Raw genomic sequence first — 25,981 nt, 5'->3', positions numbered from 1 at the left:
TAACGATCAGCATTTTATTAGCCAGATTGCCATGGTAACTTATGAGTGATTTCATCCATCCCACACTTAACTCTCGTGTGCCCCCTAGACACCAGGTACCATGCTGGGCGCAGACACAGATCACACAGAGTCACCCTGCTTTACACAAGTGGGAGTCTCTTGGTCCTCCACTTGCTTGTTTTATTTACTGAGGTATTGTAAACAGTACACTGTAAAGAACTACTTCATTCTTTTTCATGTCTGCCCATGGCATTTCCCTGGGAAGTGACCATGTATATACATTGAATCTGTTCCCTCTTGTTGGGCCTTTGCACAATTTCTGGATTACAGTTAAAGCAACAATACAGCCTTAAACATATCTGTACTCTGATATTTGCCCAAAATGTCACCTGGACAGGAAATGACAGGGTCAAAGGAGATACAAATTAAAATTTTGGGGTAGGGGCGCCTGGGTGGCTCAGTCGGTTGAGCGTCTGCCTTCAGCTCAGGTCATGATCTCAGGGTCCTGGGATCAAGCCCCGCATCGGGCTCTCTGCTCAGCCGGGAGCCTCCTTCTCCCTCTCCTCTTCTCCTTGCTTGTGTCCCCTCTCTTGCTGTGTGTCTCTCTCTGTCAAATAAATAAATAAAATCTTTAAAAAAAAAACTTTAAAAAAAAATAAGATAAAATTTTGGGGTAGATTCTGATGAATTGCCCACAAAAGCATCTTGTTCAGTTTTAATTACCCCCAAAGCATGTGGCAATGCCTCTTTCCTCAATTCCCTACCAATACTGGATATTATATTAGTGTCCTTGTACTTCTGTAACAAGCTACCATGAATTTAGTGGCTTTAAAACGACACAAATTGGTCGTCTTACAGTTCTGGAGGTCAGAAGTCCAACGCGGGTCTTCGCTGGGCTGAAATCTGAAACGAGAGTGTCAGTAGGACTGCTAGGCTCCGGGAGAGATTCTTCCTTAGCCCGTGGCCCCTCCCACCTTCACAACCGACAAAGTCTGAGGGCGCCTGCGTGGCTCAGCTAGGGGAGCATCCAACTCTTGGTTTCAGCTCAGGTCCTGATCTCGGAGTTGTGAAGGTGAGCCCCACGGCAGGCTCTGCTCAGCGAGGAGTCCGCTTGAGATCCTCTCGTCCTCTCCCTCTGCCCCTCCCCCCACTCCTGTGCACGCGTGCATGTGTGCACTCTGTCTCAAATAAATAAGCCTTTAAAAAAAAACAAAAACCAGGGAAACCAGGCATCTCTCCGACACTGCCTCTTCTGCACCCCCTCCCAATTTCAGAACCTCTTGCAGTTACCCTGGGCTCACCTGGATAACTAGGATTCTCTCCTTATCATCAGGGCAGCTGACTAGCATCCCAACTTCCCCCTGTGACCTGAATTTCCCGCTACCTTGTAGCCTGGTGCGTCCACGGGGTCCGGGAGTAGGGAGTAGGATGTGGACATTCTGGGGGTGGGCACTTCTCTGCCCACTCCAGATGGTATTAACCTTTTTTACTGGTGTCCTCTCTACATGAAAACAGGGTATCCTGCTCTTTTAAGTTGCATTTTGTCAATTAATTGTGAGGTTAAACATCTTTTTCTGTGTGAAGAGGTGGAATGGTTTCTATTATCCTAAGTTGTCTGTTCAAGTCTTTTGTCTCCTTTTCTATTAGATTGCCTTTTTGTTGTTGTTGTTTTCAGCTGAGTTATAAATTCTTGAGGGCAAGGACTTCTTCATATTTATGTTTACATCCGAGTGCTTGAAGATATGGCCAGATTCAGAGAAACTCCTCAGTGTCCGCTGGCCCTCCTCCTTCCCTCCCACCCCATGCTCTTGCTTTTCTGCTTTGGAAGAAGTGTCTGGACCTGGATTCTCCCAGCTGAACTGGCTGACTTGAGTGTGTCCAGAGGGCGTGATGGTCTTATGGCTTACTTACTGCACCGTGGACTTCTCAAGCCATGATGGGCTCTGGAGTCAGACTGAAAGTGCCTCCCTCTGCCCCTGGCTGAGCATTTTCAGGTTGCTGGTATGGGAACAAGACAAGCATTTACCCCTCCTTTTGAGAGGAAGGGCCCCTCTCGCTGAGCTGCCCCACCTTGCTGTGTTGAGGCCATGACAAGACCCACCACCACCAGTGACCTGTGGAGCAGCCCCAGGGGAGGGGGGCACGGGGGTGGGAGGGATCTATCTCATGACTCTGCCCAACAGGCTGTAGGGAGAGATTACTTTCTCCTGTCGCTAACCTAGAAATGGAGGCTCAGAGAGGCTAAGGGGACCCCCAACATGGTATGGCTAATTTGGGGTATGGGGACTCTTTCCTACACCAGACCTTCCCGGGGCCTCCCTCTCTCCTCCATTTCTCCAGCCTGATGGGCACCTGGGCCGCAGCACCCATGCCAGCCGCACCCCTCCCTCCCCCCTGCCGAAGCCAGCAGCTGCCTTTGCCTGGCAGACCCAGACCCGGACCCGGACTCAGAGGAGGGGCCCCAGGGAGCCCTGATTGGCCCTTTCCTTCCTGATCAACAGCCTGGGCTCCCGCTCCTCCTGTGTAGCCGTCCCAGGACTGGAACTCATTAGCGTTTATGAACTCCATCTGCTCTGCTTGGAGACTGGGCCCGTGTCTCTGCGCTCCCCGCCCTGGATGTGTGTGTGTGTGTGGTGGTCGGAGGGGCGCTGCACACAGATGCCATTGTGTGAACTGGGGCGGCAGCCCGGAGGGCAGACGCCCGGGCGAGCTGTGTGGGCGAGGGCCTCCTGGCCGGGAGGGTGCAGAAGCTGAGCAGTGGGAGCCAGCTGGGCTCTGGAGTGAGGGGAGTCTGGAGACTCTCTGGAGCCCCTCTGGAGCCCCCAGAGCCTGTGGGGCCTGGGATGAAGGGGCTTTGCCCTTCCAGGGCACTGTGGGCTCAGCTCCACCGCCCACGGATGACGCGGCTCCCTCCCTCTCCTCAGGAGTGCATCATTGATGAGGACTGCGGGCCCACCAGGTACTGCCAGTTCGCCAGCTTCGAGTACACCTGCCAGCCCTGCCGGGACCCGCAGACAGTGAGTGTGCCTAGAGGCCTCTGCGGCTGCAGCAGAGGGACTCTGGGGGCTGGGCTGCGTCCCAGAGAAGAGGACTTGGGGGAGAAGGCCAGCAGCCCTATGGTTCTCAGTTGGGCTTCCAGAAGACTTCGGTGGGGCCCTTAACCATGTCCATGCTGGGAAGGGCCTCTCCATGGTGCCCAATGGGGCCAACTCCTAAAGGGACTAGGAAGCCATCTGCAGACCCACTGACATCCTCCCCTGCCGCATGGTCCCTAACTTCATGGCCTGCCTCATGGAGGACGGAGGGAGAGGGGGAAGGAGGGAAGGCAGAGCCCCACCCCCTTCCTTCCCCTGGGATAGACCCATCCCCAGAGATACAGCCCATGACACTACTGCAGTCCCCACTCCCACCCTCCAGATCTTCCACTCTGCCCAGAGAAGGCAGAAGGCAAGCTGGGAAGAAGCCAGAGTATGGCCCTAATAGACACTTCACAGGGAAGCACGAAGCCAGGGAAGCGGAAACTCCCTCCACCCAACAGATATTTTGGACAAAGCCATAAGGGCACATCAACTTCTCTTATCCTTTTTCATGAAGAAGACAAGAACATATCATAAGTGTGGAAAACAGGGCTTCTCACTCCCCTGTCCGGTGCCACCTGTGATTAGGCAGCTGCCGTTGTCCCCCACATCCGCCATGTCTGAGTGCCACCGCGGGGTCCCAGCGGAGGCACCCATGGGCCCGCCCCACCCACAAGGCCTCCACACTTGGGCCTTGAGTTAGCTCCCAAATCTGGCTGCTGCCTGCATCTGTGAGCCGGGAGCCACCTTCCATCCTGACCTAGGGAGCTAATAGAAAGGAGACAAGGCACCAGTCTGGGGGGTCGTCTGCAGGACACACTGCATCCTATGCAAAATCTCAAGTTGCATAGGAAGACCCAGGTGTACAGAGTCCCTCTCAGGTGCTTTTTTCCAGTGTTCTGACCACTCCCATCTCTGCCTCCGTGACTTCCACTAAGAGCCCCACAAACCAAGCCCTCAGTTGCCCCCATGCTACCCCAGTGTGAGGAGAGTGTGTGCTTTACCCCCCCCCCCCCGCCGTGGCATATTCAGGCTTTTAGGGCTCGGAGTGGGCGCAGGCTGGGGTCTCTCCGGTACAGGAGCTGGCCTGCTAGTGTTTGCCCACCTCTCTGCAGCTCTGTACTCGGGACAGTGAGTGCTGTGGAGACCAGCTGTGCGTCTGGGGTCACTGCACCAAAACAGCCACCAAAGGGGGCAATGGGACCATCTGTGACAATCAGAGGGACTGCCAGCCCGGACTATGCTGTGCCTTCCAGAGAGGTGGGTGGGCTCTCCGCTGGGTATGGGACAAGCCCTGTCCCAGGCTCCACTATACCAGGCTTCCTGGGGCCCCATCCACGCCAAACACAGCTTTTTGGGGTCCCACCTCCTGGGCAGCCCCCCAGATGCCCGCTCAGTGTGTGTCCTGGTCCTAGAACCTCTGCCTGAGGCAGGTCCCCACCTGCAGTGGACCATCATGTCTCTCTCTCTCTGTCCCCTGTTGACTTCTAGAAAATTCAAACTTCCTTCAGGATGCATGATTCCAGGGCAGGAGGAACAGCCCCAAAGGGTGGGATTTGAACAACCCCTCCAGCTCTCCCTCCTCTTTCCTGAGGGTGGGCCCCTTCTATTCCCATTCCGTTCTCATGGCTGCTTCTGGGGGAGCTTGCTCAGGCACTCTCCCCTCCTGCCGTGTTTCTGAAAACCTCTCCCGTAGCTGCCTCCCCAGTTTAGCCTCTGCCAGCCCCAGCCCACCTGGTCCCTGCTGTCCCAGCCATTTTCCCCAAAGTCAGCTCTCAGTGGGGCTCTTCTGGCAGCTGGGGTCGCTCTGTTCTGTCTCATCAGTTAGACTCCTCAGTTTGCCTTTCAAGGCCAGCTGCAGCCTATCTGTCCGCCCTCTCTCTCCAGGGCTCCCAGCCTTTCCCACCACGCCCAACCCAGGCCTTCCTTTATTGGCCCGGGCCCCAGCCCCAAGGGCCTTTCCTACACTCTCAATTTCTCCAGACCTTTGACCTTAAAATCCAGCATAAGTCTGCGTCCCCATGCGGTCCTCCCTAACTGGCCCAGCCCTCTGGAGCCCGTCCTGCCATTGTTTCTTCCCATCCCACCTCTTCAGTTTTAATCTCCGCTTTGTGGTTGAGGGTGGAAGGTCGGGGCTGCCCCCCATTTCTCTGCTCCTTTCCGTGGTGCCTCCCTGCTCGATGCTGGGCACGCAGGGAATGACTCTGCCCTGGTCCCAGGTCTGCTGTTTCCTGTGTGCACACCCCTGCCTGTGGAGGGTGAGCTGTGCCATGACCCCGCCAGCCGGCTTCTGGACCTCATCACCTGGGAGTTAGAGCCTGATGGAGCTTTGGACCGATGCCCGTGTGCCAGCGGCCTTCTCTGCCAGCCCCACAGGTGAGGCCCTGCCTGCCCTCCCCGTCGGAGGTCAAGAGCAGAGCAGGGGCCACCCAGTGGGATCTCAGGAGCTGAGGAGTGATGTGGGTTTAGTTTCCCACAGATTTAAGTGGTGGTGTCCTTGGGTCATCCAGGTGGAGAGTCTCCCAGCAGTCCTGTCCGTCCGTCTGGGGCTCATGAGAAGCTGTGGCTGGGGGTACAGATCTGGAGCTGTCTGCATGGCAGTTGAAGCCTTATGAGTAGGTGACCCAGGGACGGGGTATAGAGGCAGAAGAGCTGGGGGCTGAGGCGGGAGCCCAGGCCCTTCACAGTGAAGGACAAACTGAGGAAGAGCTGGCAGAGGTGAGTGAGGAGGGAGACCAGGAGAGTGGGCCCTCCGAATGGGGCACCACTCATAGTGTCCTAGCTGCTGAGAGACCATGAAGCATCTAGGTGTGGCCTCCCTGCCGGCACTACTCTCCCCACCACCCCCCAGAATCTGGGGTGGTTGGGCAGACAAGAGGACTCCCCTGGCCCTGCCTCATGAGGCCTGCGGCTCCCCACGGGAGCAGCAGATCTGGCAGGCGGGCCGGTGGCTGAGAGGGGCTATGCGCTGCCCTAAGCCCTCGGGCCCCACAGTGCCCAGGGCCTGCCCCCGAGAGTCTCCGGGACAGGCCTCTGCGGGAGGTGGGGGAGCCGCCCCTCGGAAAGTGACCCTCCCTCAGCAGACTTTCCTAAGGTGAGATGTGGACAGGGAGGGAAGACCCCGTTGAGGCATTAGAGGAGGTACGAAGGTGAGCTCAGTGCCAGGGCCGTTTTCTGGCACGGCCCCCCCCAACGTCGAGAGCCCCGCGTCAGCTCTCCTCGCAGCTGAGCCCAGCCCCCGTGTCGCCCCAGCCATAGCCTGGTGTACGTGTGCCAGCCGGCCTTCCCAGGGAGCCATGCCGACGCCGGAGACAGCCTGGTGCCCAGAGAGGCCCCCGACGAGTACCAGGACGGCAGCTTCATTGAAGAGGTGCGCCAGGAGCTGGAGAACCTGGAGAGGAGCCTGTCCGTGGAGATGGCGCTCGGGGAGCCTGGGGCTGCCTCTGAGCTGCTGGAAGGAGAGGAGATTTAGACGGAGGCCTGCTCTGTGCGCGGGTAGACATGCGATAGAAATAGCTAATTTATTTCCCCAGCTGTGTCCTCTAGGTGTGGGCTTACTGGGCTTTTTTCCATGGCCTCTTCCCAGTACATTTTCCCTCTGGCTTAAAACAAGGAGCTGTGCGTTTGTCCAGCTCCCTGGACTGTGCGCCGTCCATCACAGTCCCGGTGCCTGGGGACCACGGGGGTGTGTGGGAGGGTGGGGGGCTGCTACACTGGTCCAGAGTATGGGCCACTCGGCCTCTGCTGGCTGGCACCTGGCACATTTCCTTTTTTTCTACATCACCTTGAGAATTGGAGGAGGGGAGGGGACGGAAAAGGATGCTGATGTCCCTGTGATGGGTTTTGGGGAAATGTGGACTCTCTTACATGTGGAGGAGAGTGCCCTGCTTTGCCAACATAAACCTGGCGAAATGTAACAAAGGAATTTTCCGTGTATTTCTTCCCATGGGCACAGGCAAGCTGTGCCTTCTACTGCTGCGGGTGACGTTTTCTGCTCACTCCGTGTCACGTGCATCCCTGTCCTGTCAGCAGTAATTCCTCGGCTCCTGCCTCTGTGCCAGGGTAGCAGTTTCAGACCCTTCACCACAGTCTGGCAGGGAGGGTGGCGGTCTCCCCATTTGTCAGCATCTTGGCGTCTCAGGGGCATCAGGTTGCTTGCCCGAGTCACACAGCTAGTGGAGACCAGAGCATGATTGCTCCCAGGTGTGGGTCCATGTGCATGCTTTCCCTGTCCCTCCTTGCTAGCCCAATGCCACCTAAAGTACCCTCTAAAAGGAGGATGGATGGGAATTTTTCTTTTGAGGCATATCTGGAATTAAGGTCAATCTAGTTCACTGTTAAGATTAAACTTGTACTGTTAGACATAGCATTCTTCCTGGTGTGGGGGTGGTCATTAATTCCAGCAGAGAAATGAATGGTATTGACATTGTCCCCCTATGGCAGTTATGTTAGTGACTTGGAAAGTACATGAATGGTGCAGAATATATACGTTAACTTGCCAGAAACAGTACTTAAATCATGGTAGGGCCAAGATTATAAATGAAATTTGCAAAATCACTTACGAGCAACTGAAGACCGTTATCAACCACATGGAGAGAATCAAACAAAGCAAGGCTCTATGAAATATGGTTGTAATATCCAAGCTGAGAGAGCACTGGACTGTATGCTATTCTGTAAATGATATTTTCAGGTGCCATGGACTGTTTCCATCATGTATTCATCCAGAGTTATTAAATTTTAAAATTGCACACGATTGTATAAGCATGCTTTCTTTGAGTTTTAAATTATGTATAAACACCTATGTTGCATTTAAAAAATCAAGCATAAATCACTTAAACTACTCCTTTGTAGTTTCTTGGATGTCTTTTTTCCTTTTGACTTTGAATAAATAGCACTTTTATCCAGAAAAAATAAAATGGAAATGAACCGCATCGTTTAAAAAAAAAACAACACCAAAAAACTCTGCCACATAAGTGAATTTTCCAGACAAGTGAAGCATACCTGTTATAGCACCAAAATATTTTAGAAATGCTAACCATTTTTGTCAGGGATTAGTGTTAAGAGTGTGAATACTTCAGTGTCTTCTGAAAGAGTGAATGGAATGTATAGGACTCATAAAAAAAAAAAGATTTATTTGAGAGAGAAAGACCATGACTAGGGGGAGAGGCAGAGGGAGAAGCAGACTCACTGAGCAGGGAGCCTGATGCAGGGCTTGGGGCCAAGCCCCTGGGATCCTGACCTGAGCTGAAGGCAGACGCTTAACGACTGAGCCACCCAGGCGCCCCTGACTCTTTTTATTCAAATGCGGTTCTGAACCGTAACACAGATCTTCAGGGGCTGTAATAATAAAACTACTATATATTAAGGTCAGCTGGGTGGCAGGCGCCAGAGTAGGCAGTCTACCTATATTACCTCATTTAATCTTCATTGAATCTAGGAGTATTTTCCTCATTTAACAGATGAAAAAAATGGAAGCTCAAAAATATGAGCTGATAGGGCCGCTGGGTGGCTCAGTCACTAAGCGTTTGCCTTTGGCTCGGGTCATGATCCCAGGACCCCTGCACGGGGCTCCCTGCTCAGCAGGAAGCCTGCTTCTCCCTCTCCCACTCCCCTTGTTTGTGATCCCCTCTCACCGTCTGTCAAATAAATAAAACTTTAAAAATGAGGTGATAGAGCTAAAAGTCCAACAAAAACAGTATCTAGTATAGTCTGCTCAGGATATACCGGTAATTTTAAGATCAAATACAGAGTTGTTCTCTATTCAACGTCAAAGTCATCATGACCGTTCTGTATCCTTATTACTCAGCAAGTATTTACTCGAACCAGGTACTGCGATAGGCTCTGGGGGTGCCACGGAGATCCAGATAGGGCCCCTACCCTGAATGCATCATCACAGCCACCTGAGAAAGGCACAGTGAACTCAGCACCCACAAACCAGTGAACCCGGTATCAGAACGGTGTTAAGGAAGCCTCAGAGGAGCACGTGGTTTGGGAGAGCTGGCATGGGGATCGGCTCTCACAGCTCATAGGAGTTTATGAGGTAGTCAGAAGGAATAGGAAAGGGCATTCAGAGCCAGCGGCAAGAGGGAGGGAGGGAGGGAGGGAGGGAGGGAGGCAGGCAAGAAAAAGGGATGGTATAGAGAGGAAACAGAGTAATTCACAGAGGCTGGAAGGTAAGGTAAGTTTGAACAGGTGTTTGGAGGAGAGGCTTAAAATGGTTTCATTCCACAAAAATTTCAGAGTTCCTACTATATGTCAGGCCCTACCTATTAGGTGCCAGGAGACGGTGGTACAGGAGAGAAAAGTTGGTCCCTCCCTCACGGAATTCGTGGGCAGGTACATCCTGCTCCAGCCCACTTCTGTTGGAAATTGAATCAGCCACACACAGCTGGCAGTCACTCGAGAAACAGAACTCCTGCATAGTCGTATCTCAACAAGTTGGTACTCCTTAAACGGGTTACTCAAGCATTATAAAAGAAGCTGAACACTAAGTATGCCCTCTGTACTGGGGAAAGAGGCAGACCGGGAGCAGAGAGAGGGAGCATGGTCCCCATTTCTGAGGCAAAGCTATAGGGTCCACTAATAATTCTTGGTTTGGTGAGTTCTCCAGCTCTAACCAGTCAGAAGACCTGCTTCTCCGGTGCAGAGTAGCTGGTAAGGCGAGGAAGAGTTGGTGCTGGCATGGGGAAGGGTCAGAGCATTCCTCCCTGATGGTTTTCTGCCCTCCTAGCTTGGCCACTCCGATCACTGCATTCTTTTCTGAATGATCACACGTTTTCACACACTCTTGATTGTTTCTAAAAGCCAAGTTCTGAAAACACTGTATGTAACCAAGTGGTCCTATAGCACCCTCCTTCCCCACAGGAACAACACTGAGAATACTCAAGTGTACACCTGGTCTTGACTGGCCACAAGCTTTATCTGGGCCCTGAACTGCTTTGCAAACCTGACGAAAATATTTTCTAGCCCCTCAGGAAACTATACGTCATGCACCGTTTTTGCTTTTTTAAAAGACTTGAATTGCCTTATAAGGCTTCTGACGACTAGTGACCAAAATATTGACTTGTTCTTCAAAAATTAAAAAGAATTTAGATGCAATGGTTTTTATTTAATAAAAAAAAAATTGCTACTAAAGATTATCCCCTCTTGCGCACCTGGGTTAAAGCTTCTGCCTTCAGCTCAGGTCATGATCCCAGGGTCCTGGGATTGAGCCCCGAAGGGAGGGAGCCCTCGGCAGGGAGCCTGCTTCCCTTCCTCTCTCTCTGCCTGCCTCTACCCACTTGTGATCTCTCTGTCAAATAAATAAAATAAAAATCTTTTAAAAAAAGATTATCCCCTATTCCATATACTTTAGACTATAATTTGTAAGTCACAAGTGTGAAGGAGTTAGTTAGGGTCTTGATGCTAAACAAAGGGACAAAATTCAGAGGGAGAATTTTCCCAACCGGAAAGCGAATGAACCAGAATAAACGATTTTATTGTATTCCATGCATTCACAGGTCACTTCCAGATTTAAAAAAGCTCTGTTTCTGTGCACTCATTTAGCTTAGACCGTGCTGTAAGTTTTCGCTCCCTCCCTCTCCCCTGGCCTAGACAGGACACAGCACCCTTCCTAACAGTGCAGCCTGGCAACGATTTTCTAGCTGTGGCATAGGTTCGCAGTCTCCCTTCCACTGCCCTCATCTTCTCAGAATCTCTAATTTCCATGCATTCTGAAAGAGACCATTGAATATTCTAGTGTAGGGCTCCTTCCCTACTTTTATCTCATTATGATTATTAGCCCTTCGTTACACTTCCTTAGTTTAGCAAGTGGACTTCCAGCTAGCAAGCTTCTGCACAGACCAGATAGACACAGCATGGCCCTGAAAGCACAAGGTTTTCTTTCTTTGACCAGAACATACCCCTCACCTTCAGCACCTGCCTGATAGGTACTTACTTGGTTCTCACCTGGTGTGCCTGACTGACGCAAACCCATCTGTCTCACGGTAGAAGCTCTTCAAAACCTTGGCGTGACCTGTGAGGAACAGGGTCACAATTTATTGCATGTGGTTTGTGTCACTGGCCCCACAGTCTGTGCTCTGCCTCTTGGCTGATGGGTCCTCATGGGATTCTCTGAATCTGAGGGAGGTGGGCACACGTTAAAATTCCCTCACATAAATTACCATTTCCATCACCACAAATCGAGTTTGAAAAGTTCACCACCCCTTTGCTGAAATTGTTAAGTGCAACACCGTGTTCTCACTCCATCAGGCACTGAAAAGCAGGAAGCTTTTTGTCTTTACCCTTGGCATTTGTAGTCTTCCTGAAATTAGAAGCAGCAACCACCAACACAAAAAGCAGGGCAGAAGGCACAGACCAAGGAGCAGGTGTGAGAAGAATTTTACCATTTCCCCCTCTTAAAGGAATGCGAAACCAAACCAAAGCCAAAGCCCATTTTGTTAACAATCAGCCTCTTCTCCACAGAGAGTGGGTCCTCAAGTGCAGAAACTTCACTTATTAACCCCTATATTCCCAGGAAGTAAGCCTGTATTAGAGCCAAAGGGCTGTTGTGTTACATCAGAAAATCCCAAGTGATCTGGAAGACAATGCACCACAAATGCTTCCAAGTTTTTCCTCGGAGAACGCCAACTCCACTAACGCAAACTTGGAACGTACTTCAGTGAAATTTAGCAGAATGCTACACGGTTTACATGGAATAAAAATCAGCCAGAAAAATATCTTAGGAAAGATTCCCCCCCACCCCACTGTGGATTTCAAGAAACTTTAAAGGTATTATGGAATTCTCAATTACTATATTCAAACTATAGAGCCAACATCTGCTAATACTATTTTCTATCTTTCTTAAAAGGAAATAAGGTAAAAACCTGATTTTGAAATACTGACAGGATCCTCCAAAGTTAAATATTAACATCTTTTCATCTCAGAGAGCTTTCCTGTAGAGGGACCTTACAGAAATGAGATTATTCAGTACATGTTACAAAATGTTAAAGAAAACAAGTCTATTCTTAATCCAGATTCTTCATCCACAAAAGTTTAATGACTAAAATAACACAACAGAATGAACAAATGTTTTATTGGCATGTTCATTGTTGTAAACAGCATCTGGCATGAAAAAGTTTTACCAAAACCTTTTTATTGATTTTTATAAATTAGATGGCATTTTCAAAAATTATGTAGAATTGTGTTCATTGAAGTCATATTTAGCAAAGCAAAAACTTGCCAATTCGAATAGACTTTGCAATGAAATCATGTTGACTGCATCAGCCTGTGCCATGACCTGACTTACTAGCAAGTTTTTTCAACACGATGTTATGACACTTCTGCAAAGTTAAACTACATGTAACTACAAATCAACTCCAAAAATTAAAGTGGGACTTACAAGGGTTCTAGAAGATTCAAACTTGAAGTAAATCTTCAAAAATAAATGTATAAAGAAAAAAAAAAACTGAAGCCACTCAACAGAAAAACCTCATTAACAAGGGCAAATACAATCGTATGGGACCCAGCACTGAGGAACCTCACTGAGGATTACATTTACATAGACTGCTATTCTCCTCAATGTACACAAATGTACATCATGAATGATATGTGAAAAGAATAACCATGGGAAGTAGCTGAACTGCAATTATGGTAACTCAATAGGATCAATTTTATTTACATGCTGAATGAACGAGTGAGACGTATTCTCTACATCCATAACTTAAGTACAATCAATTATAATTACAATATTGCAGCAATTTGAGCTGCTATCTGCTGGGAGCGGTCTACGGGAAATGTTTTGATGTTCCAGAATAATGTTCTTAATACTTTGCAAAAAATGAAATGAAATAAAACCACAACTTCACAATTCTCTTTACTGGGTTATGGCTGGTTCTAAGAATTTCTTTCTTCAGCTCCTGTTTTTGCTGCTTTCCAAAGGTCAACACACGTTGCATTTACTTCCGAATTGTCAATGAGGTAATGTGTGTATCAGTGAAATAAACAGAAAATCCATTCATTCATGGCCTTTGCACAGCTTTTATTATGAAGCTATGAGCATCCTGTTTGAGGCTAGTTTTACTAGCGGCTATGTGCACATTTGTCCGCAATAAAAGAAGTGTACTCATTCCCCTTCCCCCTTTTCTAGTAGCAGGTTTTGCTTTTTGTTTTTTTGTTTTGTTTTGTTTTTATTCTTTTGCACATCCCTTTTCACTTTACAGTACTTTTGACTATAGTGCACAACATGATTCCAAGTCAAAACAGTGGCCCATTGGGCACTGAGCTTCTGATTGGTGAAGGGCAGTCCAATCAGTGCTGGTGTCACTGGGTTACCCCTAACCATGTCCGGCCATAATGGCACTACACAGTAGCAGTGAACCATCTAATTAAAACCAAAAATCCCCCAGGGAAAATGCTACACTAGCAGAGTCAGTCTTGAGTCAGATCTTTATTTGGTGCTCCATCCAGATATATTTTTAGTGCTTTCTCCTTCCGAGGTGAGTACGTTACACGGTGTCCCGTCTTCTGGAGTCGACTACTTTCTTTTTTCATCAGTTCATTTCTTTGCTCATCTGTTAACTCCATTAATTCTTCTGTTTTATCCCTGTTTAAAATATTAATCACATATTAGGTCAGTACAGCTATCTGCCTTTATTGATTTATGCTTGAATGTTATAATGCTCCTTGGTGAGAAAATGAAATCTGATGGTCACTGGTAAAGTTAAGTCATCTCATACTAAGATGTCCTAGATTTCAAACATGTTTACTAACACAGCACTCACTTCTAAAAATGGCATAGAATAATTTCCATGCTACTGCTAATGTAATAATAGCTATCATTTATTGAATATTTATGTATAACAGGTACTATGCCAGTTTTAAGAAATGCAATAGTTCTAGTTCTCATACAGTTCTGCAAGGCTGACATCATTGTCACCATTTTACAGATGAGGAGCTAACAAAGCCTAATCTGAACTCCTAGCTGCCTCAGGCTCCAATGACTATTCTTTTTCCTCTGTGTCTGCGTTGGCTCCCACAATAGCCACTTGCTCCATGTCCCAACCAATTGCTTGAGACCTACTGAAAGTGTAACATGCACTATTTTTAAGACTTACTATAAGAAAAAGAGCATAAAACATCTCACGAATGACTTTTTTTTTTTTATACTGATGGCATGTAATGATAACATTTTGGACGCAGTGGGTTAAAATATTTTATTAAAATTAATTTCACCAGTTTCTTTTTACTTTTTTTAAGTGTGGCTACTGGAAAAATTCAAAATGTAATGCGTGGCTCTTATATTAACTACTGATCAGAGCCACTCTATATCATAAACATAGTAAAGGTATTTACAGAAAACAAGATACTATGCACAACAAAAAAATGTTACATCACTGGGAATAACAAATACATTGTAAATGTACCTATAAAATATGACTGCACCATCATCACAGATATAAAGAGGCCAGACATTCAGGGTAGAAACTTTAGGATTCCAGTCCAAATCCTGATGAATATCAAGGACAGAAATATCACAGGGAAAAGTTCCTCTACCCTAGGGAAAAAAATGAATGAATGAATAAATCATGCTGTTAGCCCTGTTTATTGAGCACCAGTACCCAAATGCAAACATTCTTAGTGCCTTACCTTGGCAAATTCAATATCTTCCAAAGGAATTCCACTGATTTCAGAAAGCTGTAAAAGGAAACACTTTATGAGTTCATTTAAAAAAAATAAATTTGCTAAAATAAGTCATCAACCATTTAACCCACAAAGAAATAGCTTGATTTTTTTCTAAGATGTAATGTTTAATATAAACATTAGAAAGAGGAGTTGTCTCCCTTCCACCCTGAAAATGCCATGTCCCAGAAATACAAATTTAATATATTCCTTCCAGATCCTTTCCTATGCATATATAAACTACATCACATATTTCTAAAATACATAAAATTATATCTATGAAACATCTCTATAGAATAATTTTATAAGACTATTTCTAAGAATAGGATACAGAGTAACCTCATTCTCTTCATTAGCTTAATATACTATTTTATTCCCTCCCGATGGACATCAAGTCTGTTTTTAATTTTTCCCAGTTACAATGCTATACTATATACCTTCATGAGTACCTTTGCATATTTTTTAAATTTAATTTTATCTTTTCAGTGTTCCAAGATTATATCCTTGCATACTTCTGCAATTATTTCTTTGAGATTGAATTCTTAGATGTGGAACTGCACATCTGAAATGGTGATAATGCCAAACGGAAGCCTGAAAAAATTATATCAGCTTAACTACAATATACAAGTTGTATATTGCCTGTTTTTCCTAAACCTTGATGACTCTAGTATTTTAGATGTTCTAAATTTTCACCACTTTAAGAGGTAAAGAATGTTATTACTATTTTTTTTTAAAGATTTTATTTATTTATTTGACAGACAGAGATCACAAGTAGGCACAGAGGCAGGCAGAGAGAGAAAGGGAAGCAGGCTCCCTGCTGAGCAGAGAGCCCGATTCGGGACTCGATCCCAGGACCCTGAGATCATGACCTGAGCCGAAGGCAGCGGCTTAACCCACTGAGCCACCCAGGCGCCCCTGTTATTACTATTTTAACTTGTATTTCTTCTTCAACAAATGGCCTAATGAAGTTCTTTGCCTATTTTAAAATTAGATTGTTCATCTTTTTCTTACTAATGTGGTGGCTCCTTACAAATACGGACCATCTCGTTTCATATCTGTTTTAAATATTTTTCCCCTTTCTTGTTTTTTATCTTTGTTTATGGGTTCTTTAAAAAAAAAAAAAATTGGGGAGGGGGCGCTGGGTGGCTCAGTGGGTTAAGCCTCTGCCTTGGGCTCAGGTCATGATCTCAGGGTCCTGGGATCGAGCCCCGCATCGGGCTCTCTGCTTGGCAGGAAGCCTGCTTCCTCCTCTCTCTCTTTGCCTGCCTCTCTGCCTACTTGTGATCTCTGTCTGTCAGATAAATATTTTTTTTTTTTTAAGATTTTATTTATTTGACAGAGAGAAATCACAAGTAAACAGAGAGGCAGACAGAGAGGAGGAAGCAGGCTCCCTGCTGAGCAGAAAGCCCGATGTGGGGCTCGAACCCAGGACCTGGGATCATGACCTGAGCCGAAGGCAGCGGCTCAATCCACTGAGCCACCCAGGCACCCCTAAATAAATTTTTAAAAAATTGGGGGGAGGCTGTGTGTGGAAGGCTTACGCTTTTATACGATCTTTTCTTTTTTTAGTTTCTGGTATTATGCTTACAAATATCTTTCTCTTTCCAGGATATAAAAATATTTTCAATATTTTCATCTAATACAGTTATCATTTTATTTTACCTTTATATAAATTTAATATATTTAGTATTTTGTGTTTGGTGTGAATTATGGAAACAAACTTTTTTTCTCAAGATGCTAACTGTCCTAGTACTGCTTATGAATAATTCATTCACCCAATCCCAAGAGCCACCGAATTCCACCTTTGAAATGAATAATGCAGAAGAGGACTTCACCTGGATTCTTTATTCAGTTCCACATCATTTAGCTTTTTAAAATAGAGCAGCAATTTAGTCTAGTAACTTCTAACTAATCCTAATTACTCAGGACAAACTTGATCCAAGTAACTAAAAGTGAGGATCAACTTCTGGATGGCCAAAAGCCAGTGTAATTTTTCAATGTACCAAGAGCCTGAAGAAATAAGGTGTGTGATAAGGTGTCACAAGGTACAAAAGAGACAAAGAAAGAAAGGTTGCCACGTTAGTATCTGGCACTCACTTCCTAGGCCCTCTCTTAAGCAACACAGAGAAAAACACATGTTAGTCCAATTTGTTTAAAATGAACTTACCTTCTCTCGCAGCTCATCAACACTACTGCTTTCCAACACAACCTCCTGGAAGGGATCCAGCTTCATTTCTGAAGGTCTCCACCTTCTTGACAGAACTGCAAGCTGTGACATGGATTTCATCTTCTCCACCCCTATGAAGATACAAGATTACGTCATCTTTCTCTTTTCTCTAGAGGTTCATACTTGGACTTTTTCTGTATTGCCTGACTACACAAAAAGATTTACTTCAAGTGTTATGCTTAGTGGACATAAAAGAACCCAATTACCCTGAGGAGTTTTTGAGAATAAAGTATTTCCTCTCTTCCCTCCAGTCTCTGAGGAGAATTCCTTATTCTTTTGCAAGCTTTCCTTCCATCAGGACTCTGAATTCTCCCTCCCTCCTGAATCTCTCCCTCCCTCCTCCCTCCCTCACTCTCTCTCTCTGTCCTGCTGGACACTGCTCTACCAACGACTCTCTTCTCCTTCCCCGGTTGCCAATCTTTGCCTCTGTGTTGGCTACTACCCCCACAAATCATCTTCACTTTATCTTCTTTCTTCCCTCAGGCTATCATTAATCCCTCTTTTCATCTATTCAAAACTTACTGATTCTTCAAAACCCAGCTCAATTGTCTCCTTTCTCTGGTGTACACAAGAGCAAACTACTGATTTGGTCCTTAGTACCTATGATTTTGGAATTACAGGTTTGCAGTTCTGGTTCTCTTACAGACTATGCATCTGGAGGACAATCACTCGTTCTTGAATTCAATTTTGTAGCAACAGACATTAGCAGTGTCTGGCTATTCACAGGTCAATACATGTTTCTTAGATTTAATCACATGGTTTATTTCTTCCTCAACTATTTTGATACTAAAATATATACTGAAATGATACTGATGCAGGCACCCACCATCCAGTAAGATCTCGCAGTGAATCCATCTCAATCCTTCCTAACAAGGGGAACTTCTATGTTCTTCATAATCTCCTCCTGGCCTACACAGACCAAGTGACTATTCTCTAAGGCTCCAGACGCTCAGAGAAGGACTCACAGTCTGGAGCACCTGCCTACACAGCAGGGTAGACAGTATCCTAGTTGTTCCTTATCTCTCCCTTAACTTGTCAAGTAATCACAGCTTTAACAACTGAAATTTCAAACAAACTGGACCCAAAATATCCTGAAATAGGTGAGGTGTTAGTATTATTGAACTATCTGAAAACTATCACAATCTTATATGTTAATGTTAATTTCTATGGAGGAAAAAAAAGGAAAATCAAAGTCTTTCTAGGCAATAGCAGTCACCAAAGAACATAACTAGCTGTTGCCTTAATATGATCTCCCTAGGGACACCTGGGTGGCTCAGTTGGTTAAGCGGCTGCGTTCGGCTCAGGTCATGATCTCAGGGTCCTGGGATCGAGTCCCACATTGGGCTCCTTGCTCAGCAGGGAGCCTGCTTCTCCCTCTGCCTCTGCCTGCCACTCTATCTGCCTGTGCTCACTCTCGCTCTCTCTCTGACAAATAAATAAATAAAATCTTTAAAAAAAAAAAATATGATCTCTCTAAAGTCAACTTTTCTCCTATTACCTCCTCCCGAGAAACAGTACTTTAAATGTTCCAATGCTGAGCATTAAAACCAGGAGGTGTGAAAAACACAAGACCTCTTCTATGTTACTGTTATAGGTCAAAATTGTGTCTCTTCAAAGAGACATTTGAAGTCCTATACCCTAGTACTTCAGATTATGACCAACTTTGGAGACAGAGTTGTTATAGTGGTAATCAAGTTAAAATGAGGTCATTAGGGTGGGCCCTAATCCAGCAAGACCAGTGTCCTTATAATATGGGGAAATTTGGAAACAGACACATAAGCTCACAGGGAGGACATCATGTGCAGATGAAAGCACAGATCAGGAGATGCATTTACAAGCCAACAAACACCAAAGACTGCCAACCAACCACGAGAAGCTAGAGGGACACGGAACAAGTTTTCCCTCACAGCTCTCAGAAGGAACCAACCCTGCTGACACCTTGATCTCAGACCTTCAGCCTCCAGAACTGTGAAACAATAAATTTCTATTGTTTAAACCATCCTGTCTCTGGTACTTTGTTATGGCAGCTTAGGAAACTAATACAGTTATTGTTCTCAAAATCTCTGATCAATTATCAATACAACACCCTCAACAAAATAAGCCATAATGAAGAGACTAAATAATAAACCCAAGTAAGAAATGTTAGAAGAATTTTCTGTAAAAAGTACTAAAAACACAACTTTGAAACTTTAAGTTCCCTGTAAGGAGAAATTAATATTCTCCAAATTACAGAAAATAAATATTTAAAAGGTAAGTGGAACCCAGACTAGAAACAGAAGAAAACATGGTATGTGATAAAAAAAATATAGGCTTCTATTAGTACCAGAGCATTTCTAACTGATATTTTCCCAGAAAAACATGGATAATACCATCAAGAACTTCAAGGAAAACCTCCCAGTTGCTGGAGATGTTAATATCTTCTTCATAAATATGGTAATCCAAAAAGACAGTGCCAGGATTCTTCCATGTTTTTTTCCTTAGACGAAATCTACAAATGTGATAAGACATTTTAAACTATGGTATTTTGAGATTCTTAAAAAAAATGACATGAATCTGATATCAAGGAAAAATGAACTATGTTTAAATATAAAAGTCAAGTAGTTCATTAAAATCTGGGAAAAATATAATGATATGTTCCTCAAACTTCAAATTTAGGGTCTACAGAGGAAGTTCAAAGAAATACTAATAGTGTTGTTTAGTTCTATTAAAAATTAATCTGTACTATTAAAATTCTGGATAGTACAGGAATTTTTTTTTTTTTTTAGGGATTTTTAATTCTAGTTTTAGAAAATTATACCAATCCATATCAAATGACCACATAGTCTGCCTTCCAATTGTTGTTGACACTGTAATTTTACTTTACCTGTCAATACTGAGCTCTAAACCACACTGCTCCCTGAGTTGAGGAATTAATTCCTCTTTTGATTGCCGTACAGTCATTCCTTTAGCAAACACAGCATCTAGCAGAAACTTGCATGGCTAGGAATATAAACATCATCAGAGAACTGAATTACACATTCAAGTAGGAATATACGAGACATTTTATTTGCACTTTATTGTGTGACAATAACAGGCCCGAGTTTAGCAATCTATCTTCCTAGGTTCAAATCTTGCCATCAGTACTTACTAACTCTGCTATCTTGAGCAAGTTTACTTAACATTTCTATGCCTCCATTTTTTCATCTGTACACTGGGGACAGTGTCTCCCTCACAGAGTCATTATGAAGATTAAATGATAGTCCTATTTCTCTTCTTATAACTAAATGATCACCATTTTGAAAGTAGAAAGAATCACTTTTATGGACTAAAATGAAGGAAATGCGTAGTAATTCTCCAAATACATTTACTCATTGTCTCAGAAGGGACACTGTCTCTGCAAACTCCAAACTTGGAAGAAACATTCACACAGAAGAGATATGATAGATGCTCAATAAAATATCTATTGAACAAATAAAGGCATTTTAGGAAGAGTTTATCCCCTTCCAGTAGTCCCTCTTTATTCATGGTTTCCCGTTCTGCCTTTCCAGTTACTTGTAGCCAAATGGGGTCTGGAAGCAAATGATCCTCCTCTTGACAGATCATCAGAAGGTCCCTAACAGCCTAATCCTACACTGTAATAGTCACAATGCCTACGTCATGCACCGTCACTGCACCTCACCACACAGGCATTTTATCATTTTGTATCACCACAAGAAGGGAAAACACAGCACAGTAAGATATTTTGAGAGACCACATTCACATACCTTTTATAACAGCATACTGTTAAAACTGTACTATTTAATTATTAGTGATTGTTAATCTCTTACTGTGCCTAATTTGTAAATTAAACTTTATCAACGTGTACGTTTCTAGGTAAAAGCATAGTGTATGTAGGGTGTGGTACTATCAGCGGTTTCAGGCATCCACAGAGGGACAGACCTTGGAACACATCCCCTGTGGATGGGGAGGGAGGGCCATTATTATATTTGTTGTTTGGTTTTCACACTTATCTAGGTCCTCAGTAAGATGTTATAAACATCCTGAAAACAGGGATTTTTGCCTCTTTCTTCAGGGTATTTGCCATAGCTTGGCATCTGTTGTATGACCTTGGGTAAACTGCATAATTTCTTTGTACCTAAGTTTATCTATAAAATGGGAATAATAAATACTGCTCATATCACAGCTAATTGGTGAGGATTAAAGAAGTTAATATCTGCGAGCATATGGTAAATGCTGCTAGGTCAAAGCTTGCTAAATACTAAAACAACTCTCGGAACCAAAGTCCTGTATGAGGGCACCACAGATCAACTGCTGTCCTGTACTTCGTGCTCCTGCACTACATGATTATTTGTAGAAAACAAGCACAAACAAATCCCCTTTTAAAAGCAGGACATTTTTGCTTCACTCTAGCATTTGTAATAACTTTAAAGCAGAGGGATGGCAAAAAAACAAAAAACAAAACAAAAAAACAAAACAAAACAAAAAAACCACCAACAATGCCTGAGAGCCACTTCATCTGTTGCCTATGTTTATAAATTTTACTGGGACATAGCTAGTCCCATTGGTTTATGTATTGTCTGTATCTGCTTTTGTACTACAGTGGCAGGAATGAGTAGCTGCAACAGAGGCAGTATGGCCTGCACAACTGAGATATTTTCTGGAAATAGTGCGCTGGCCTCTGCTTTAAGAGATAAAATGACTTGTCATAAAATCTCTGCACCGTATGTTTTCGTTAAATACCAAAAGTGATCTTACATTGCTCTGAAGGGTATTACTTACCTCTTGCTCATTGACCAGAAGCTGGTACACTTTAACTCTGTATTCTCCTTTTTTAAGTGCTCTCCCCAGTCTAATTGTAATCTATAAAGTAGAACATTTTTTAGATGTATTATCTCAGGAGAATAAGCAACCCATTCTCCCCACATTGTTTAGTTTGGTCTTCAAAAATTCTCTAGATTATGGACTCTTTGAGAACAGGTATATCTTTTACCTCTGATTCCCAGCACCTAGAATAGTAACTGACACACAGTTAACATTTAACAAATGTTTGTTAGATGAATGAAGAAAAACAACAACAACAAAAACAAATAACCACTAAACATAAAAATAAAATGACCCTTTAGGGTTATCTATTTCACCTTACTTGGAAATAGGGCAAGATGTTCTCAAATCTATCATTTAAAACAGACTCTAATTATTCAAAATTATTTTAATCAACCTTATTGTCATCTGAAAATGATGAAAGTGTCTCATTCAGTCGGACGCTCTCAAACTCTTGATTGCTGGCATACACTCGAAAGACCTTGAAGTGAGAGGACAAAACTCCAACAAAGGGCTCTAAATGTTGTTTGAAAGCGGCCAGAGTAATTCTTTTATCAACATGCACCATCAACCCTAAGTACAAAAAAACCAAAACAAAACAGAAACAAAAAATGTAAAAGAAACCTCTTAGAATATAAATAAAACAGATCATATGCTTTTTATTTTACTGTAAGCAGGAAAAAAGTACCCCCTTTTAGTTATTTGACTTTTAGCTCATACACAACATTGAATGGACAAAAAACATGGACACTGAGCATATGATAGATAGAATCCAACAGCTTTGAATGTTCAGAGATATTTCAGTTCTTATTTGTTTATTTAGGCTGATGAATTCCAAACCAAGCTTGCAGGAATTTTTCAATTAAATAACATCTCTAGTTCTACACAGTAATAATGTGGCTCTGGCTGGGGTCCACACCTGCTTTTCTTCTCCTTCCTAGTTAGCTCTGTGACGTCTGGGAGCAAGCCCCCAGCCTCCATACATCCACTTCTTCATTTAGACAATGGAGAGAACAGCACCTGCCTCATGGGAATGCAGTGGGAATTCAAAGAGGTCATAGTTTTATCATGCTCTTAGCACAGTGCCAGTTACCTAGTAATTGCTTCAGAAATTGTTAGTAAATCTAGTTTCGGGATTTCTACTAGAATAAAAACGTCAAGACTAGCATATGAAGATGTCTATCATGTGGTTGGACTGTAATAGGAAGAGTATCTAAATGGATCAGAAACTCCCACTTCTTCCAAATTTCCATAAAAGCTCTCATGGCAATGTAGTAAGATTATTTTTGGTGAGCTTTATTTTTTTCCTAATGCTTATTACTCTTTTGTCCTTTATAAGCCACTCATCAGCATACTTCTGGAATATTTCTATTTACTATGGTCTTCATATTAAAAGAACAACAACTGGCGCGCCTGGGTGGCTCAGTGGTTAAAGCCTCTGCCTTCGGCTCAGGTCATGGTCTCAGGGTCCAGGGATCGAGCCCTGCATTGGGCTCTCTGCTTGGCAGGGAGCCTGCTTCCTCCCTCTCTCTCTGCCTGCCTCTCTGCCTACTTGTGATCTCTGTCTGTCAAAAAAAAAAAAAAAAAAAACAACACAAAAACCTTAAAAGAACAACAACTTCACTCATTTTTCTCTGTCTCTTACAATAGGCAGTACAGAATACACAAGCTACCTGCTGCCGTGGGGCCCTGGGTCCTCCAGAGCCATAAACTCTTAAGCCTCTCTCTAGGGTAGGCTTTGGTTTTCTATGAAACTTACATCACTAGTCAAGGATGAGACCCTAAAACAAGGCTGGCTTATGTTCTCAGGTCGTCTCAACTTTTGGGTCGATTCACTTTGAGTGGACTTTTTTTAATAAATTAATGTTCATTTACTGTTTTCCTGGTTGTAAGATTCAGATCCACTATAGAAAAGGTGGCAAGTATGAATTATAATAGAAACACTGTGATGAACTTTCTTGTTATATACACCTTTTCAGGCAGCATTTAATTTTTTTAAAACGTCCATTTCTAAACTTTAAGGAGTGCCCCTGAATGTTAATAATCCAGCTTTTGGCAAATAAGCCTCTATTTATACTACCCAGAAGGTGTAACATTTCTTAAGAAGCGTATAATGAAAAAATTAGTTGATTAGGAATCAGACACCAAGGAGTAGGTTTCAGCTTTGCTACTGTTGCCTAATAAATGGCTATCAGTAAGTCATCCAACGTCTCTGAGCCTCAGTTTTCTCATGGGATCATTACACCAGTCTCACTGCTGTCATGCCAAATGTAGCAAATTCTAAATCATTGCTCAAATAAGCAGCTACTACTGCCATTTCGGTTTCTGTGATAACTTGTAGTAATGTACCATGGGAAGACACAAGTGTTCGCTGGTTACTGATAGAGTCCAATATGGTGATTAGGACCAAGTGGTTCTGCAGTGAAACAGCCTGGCCTGAATGAATTCCCGCCTCCTCCTACATCAGATTTGTGACTCTGATTTAACTTCTCTGTACTTCAGTTATCTCTATTATAAAATGGAGACAAGAGTCTTTATAACCTCATGTGTTTTGGGGTCAGTATATGTAAAATGCTTAACACAGCCCTGGCCAAAATGGATGGCTTCATTGACTGGCTCTAACTATAATTTAGAGATTACCATCACACCATTTTTCCCATTTACCTCTTCAAATGGAAGAGTTCAGTCTCTTCACAGTGCAACCTCAAAATAGCTTTACGTTTTTTCTTTTTCTTTATGTGTTTTTTTTTTTTAATGTATTTCTTGAATGAGGCGGTAACCAAAATTGTACAAAGAACTTTTCAGTGCAAATGCAGTGCCATTTTTATGACTTTGAACTCCCTGTCTATACCTGAATGCCTGCAGACCGCAACTAGGTCACGGTGGAACAGGATTTTCCGAGAAAGGTCTATAATCACTCCCTGAAACAATTCCCAGATTACAACAGATTAAGTGTGTTTCAGATTACCTAAATCAATTGCCTATACTATACACAGAATGTTATTCTTCAGGTATCAGGTTCTTCCTTTGTCTATGATGCCTTGCCATTTCATCCCTCTGCAGAATCCGTATTATATTCATTATCCACGTTACCCAGACACCCACGTTCACATCACTGAGGAACTGTGATGAACCAGCCTTACTTAGTACAGACTCCTGAAACACCTGGCTGCTGGCTAACATCCCCACTCTTCTCCTTCTATGCCAGTTTCCATGGTTTTCACTTTTTCTTTTCAAAGACAAACAAGCCTTCTGCATGGCTTCTGAAAGGTGAAATAAACCGCAGGAAATGGGTTCTCTTGATCATGTTTACTATTTCAATAAATGCTAGCAAATTAGTCCACTGCAAATTTCCAAAAAGGTGAATGAGACTCCTCAGACCATAATTCTAAGTATTACCATTAAATTCTTAAGGTTGAGACTCTCATGCAGTCAAATATCCAGCACATCATTATAAAACAAACCACTTAAAAGAAATTTCTAACCTTTTCCTAAAGAGGAGCTATTTCACATTTTTCCAGTACCCTAGAAGGGTTGAGGGTGGTAAGAAACCAAGTAACAGAAGCTACTAGCTATTCTTCCTTTACCACAATATGAGGAAAGTAAGGGGCAGTGGTAATAGCTACGAGGTAGAGGAATGCATATCAGGCTTACAGTCAGAATACATGAGTTTGATCCCAGCAATGAGACCCACTAGCTGTGACCTCTGGCAAATTATTTTAGCCAGTCTGAGCCAGCTTCTTCATCAGTGAAAGTGTCTAACATTGTCAATTTCACACAGTTGTAGAGAACTAAATGAAATAAAGTAAGTTAGTGAGCCTTATGAAGTAAAAACTCCACAGGACGTTAAAGCATTAGTACAGAGTTTCTGTCTCCAATGTGGCTCACCAATCCATATTTTCCCAACTTGAGTTTTTGCAAGATATGTATATGGATGTCACATGGCTTTGCTATTATTTGGAACTAGTTAAAAACACAATTTATGTATTTTTACAACTAATTCCATAATTTCTACCACTTTTAAAAGACTAAATTTTGAGACTATCAGATCATAGCACTTAACTTTCATATTGGTCGTTTGTGTCTTCTCCCACCAGATGAGACATAAGGCTTTATCTTTGTCATCCTTACTTCTAAAATCTACATAGGGACTGGCATCTTGAATGGATCCAGGAATATTAATTGGGTGGGTGTATCAACAGATGGATAAAGAGGGGGG

General features: G+C 43.9%; 2 protein-coding genes across 4 annotated transcripts in view; one reads left to right on the top strand and one right to left on the bottom strand.

Annotated features, from left to right (window-relative positions):
* DKK3 (dickkopf WNT signaling pathway inhibitor 3) overlaps positions 1 to 6,693 on the top strand; it is a 45,912-nt gene extending 39,219 nt beyond the window's left edge. The window contains exons 5-8 of the mRNA XM_047693035.1: positions 2,925 to 3,017; positions 4,193 to 4,337; positions 5,297 to 5,453; positions 6,330 to 6,693. Coding sequence (XP_047548991.1) covers positions 2,925 to 3,017; positions 4,193 to 4,337; positions 5,297 to 5,453; positions 6,330 to 6,549 — 615 coding nt within the window. The 3' untranslated portion in view covers positions 6,550 to 6,693. The remainder of the gene's footprint in view (positions 1 to 2,924; positions 3,018 to 4,192; positions 4,338 to 5,296; positions 5,454 to 6,329) is intronic.
* Positions 6,694 to 12,133: 5,440 nt separating this feature from the next.
* Positions 12,134 to 25,981, bottom strand: part of USP47 (ubiquitin specific peptidase 47) — a 117,075-nt gene continuing 103,227 nt past the window's right edge. For all 3 annotated transcript variants that reach the window (XM_047690322.1, XM_047690323.1, XM_047690324.1), the window contains 8 exons: positions 22,160 to 22,335; positions 21,721 to 21,801; positions 19,826 to 19,941; positions 19,332 to 19,450; positions 16,903 to 17,033; positions 14,703 to 14,750; positions 14,480 to 14,610; positions 12,134 to 13,659 (listed from right to left, as the gene is read on the bottom strand). In XM_047690322.1, the coding sequence (XP_047546278.1) occupies positions 13,485 to 13,659; positions 14,480 to 14,610; positions 14,703 to 14,750; positions 16,903 to 17,033; positions 19,332 to 19,450; positions 19,826 to 19,941; positions 21,721 to 21,801; positions 22,160 to 22,335 (977 nt within the window). In that variant the 3' untranslated portion in view covers positions 12,134 to 13,484. The remainder of the gene's footprint in view (positions 13,660 to 14,479; positions 14,611 to 14,702; positions 14,751 to 16,902; positions 17,034 to 19,331; positions 19,451 to 19,825; positions 19,942 to 21,720; positions 21,802 to 22,159; positions 22,336 to 25,981) is intronic.

The sequence above is a fragment of the Lutra lutra genome, chromosome 10, assembly GCF_902655055.1.
Source record: "Lutra lutra chromosome 10, mLutLut1.2, whole genome shotgun sequence".
In the NCBI taxonomy this organism is placed as follows: domain Eukaryota; kingdom Metazoa; phylum Chordata; class Mammalia; order Carnivora; family Mustelidae; genus Lutra; species Lutra lutra.
This window is presented reverse-complemented; position numbering and strand designations above follow the sequence as displayed.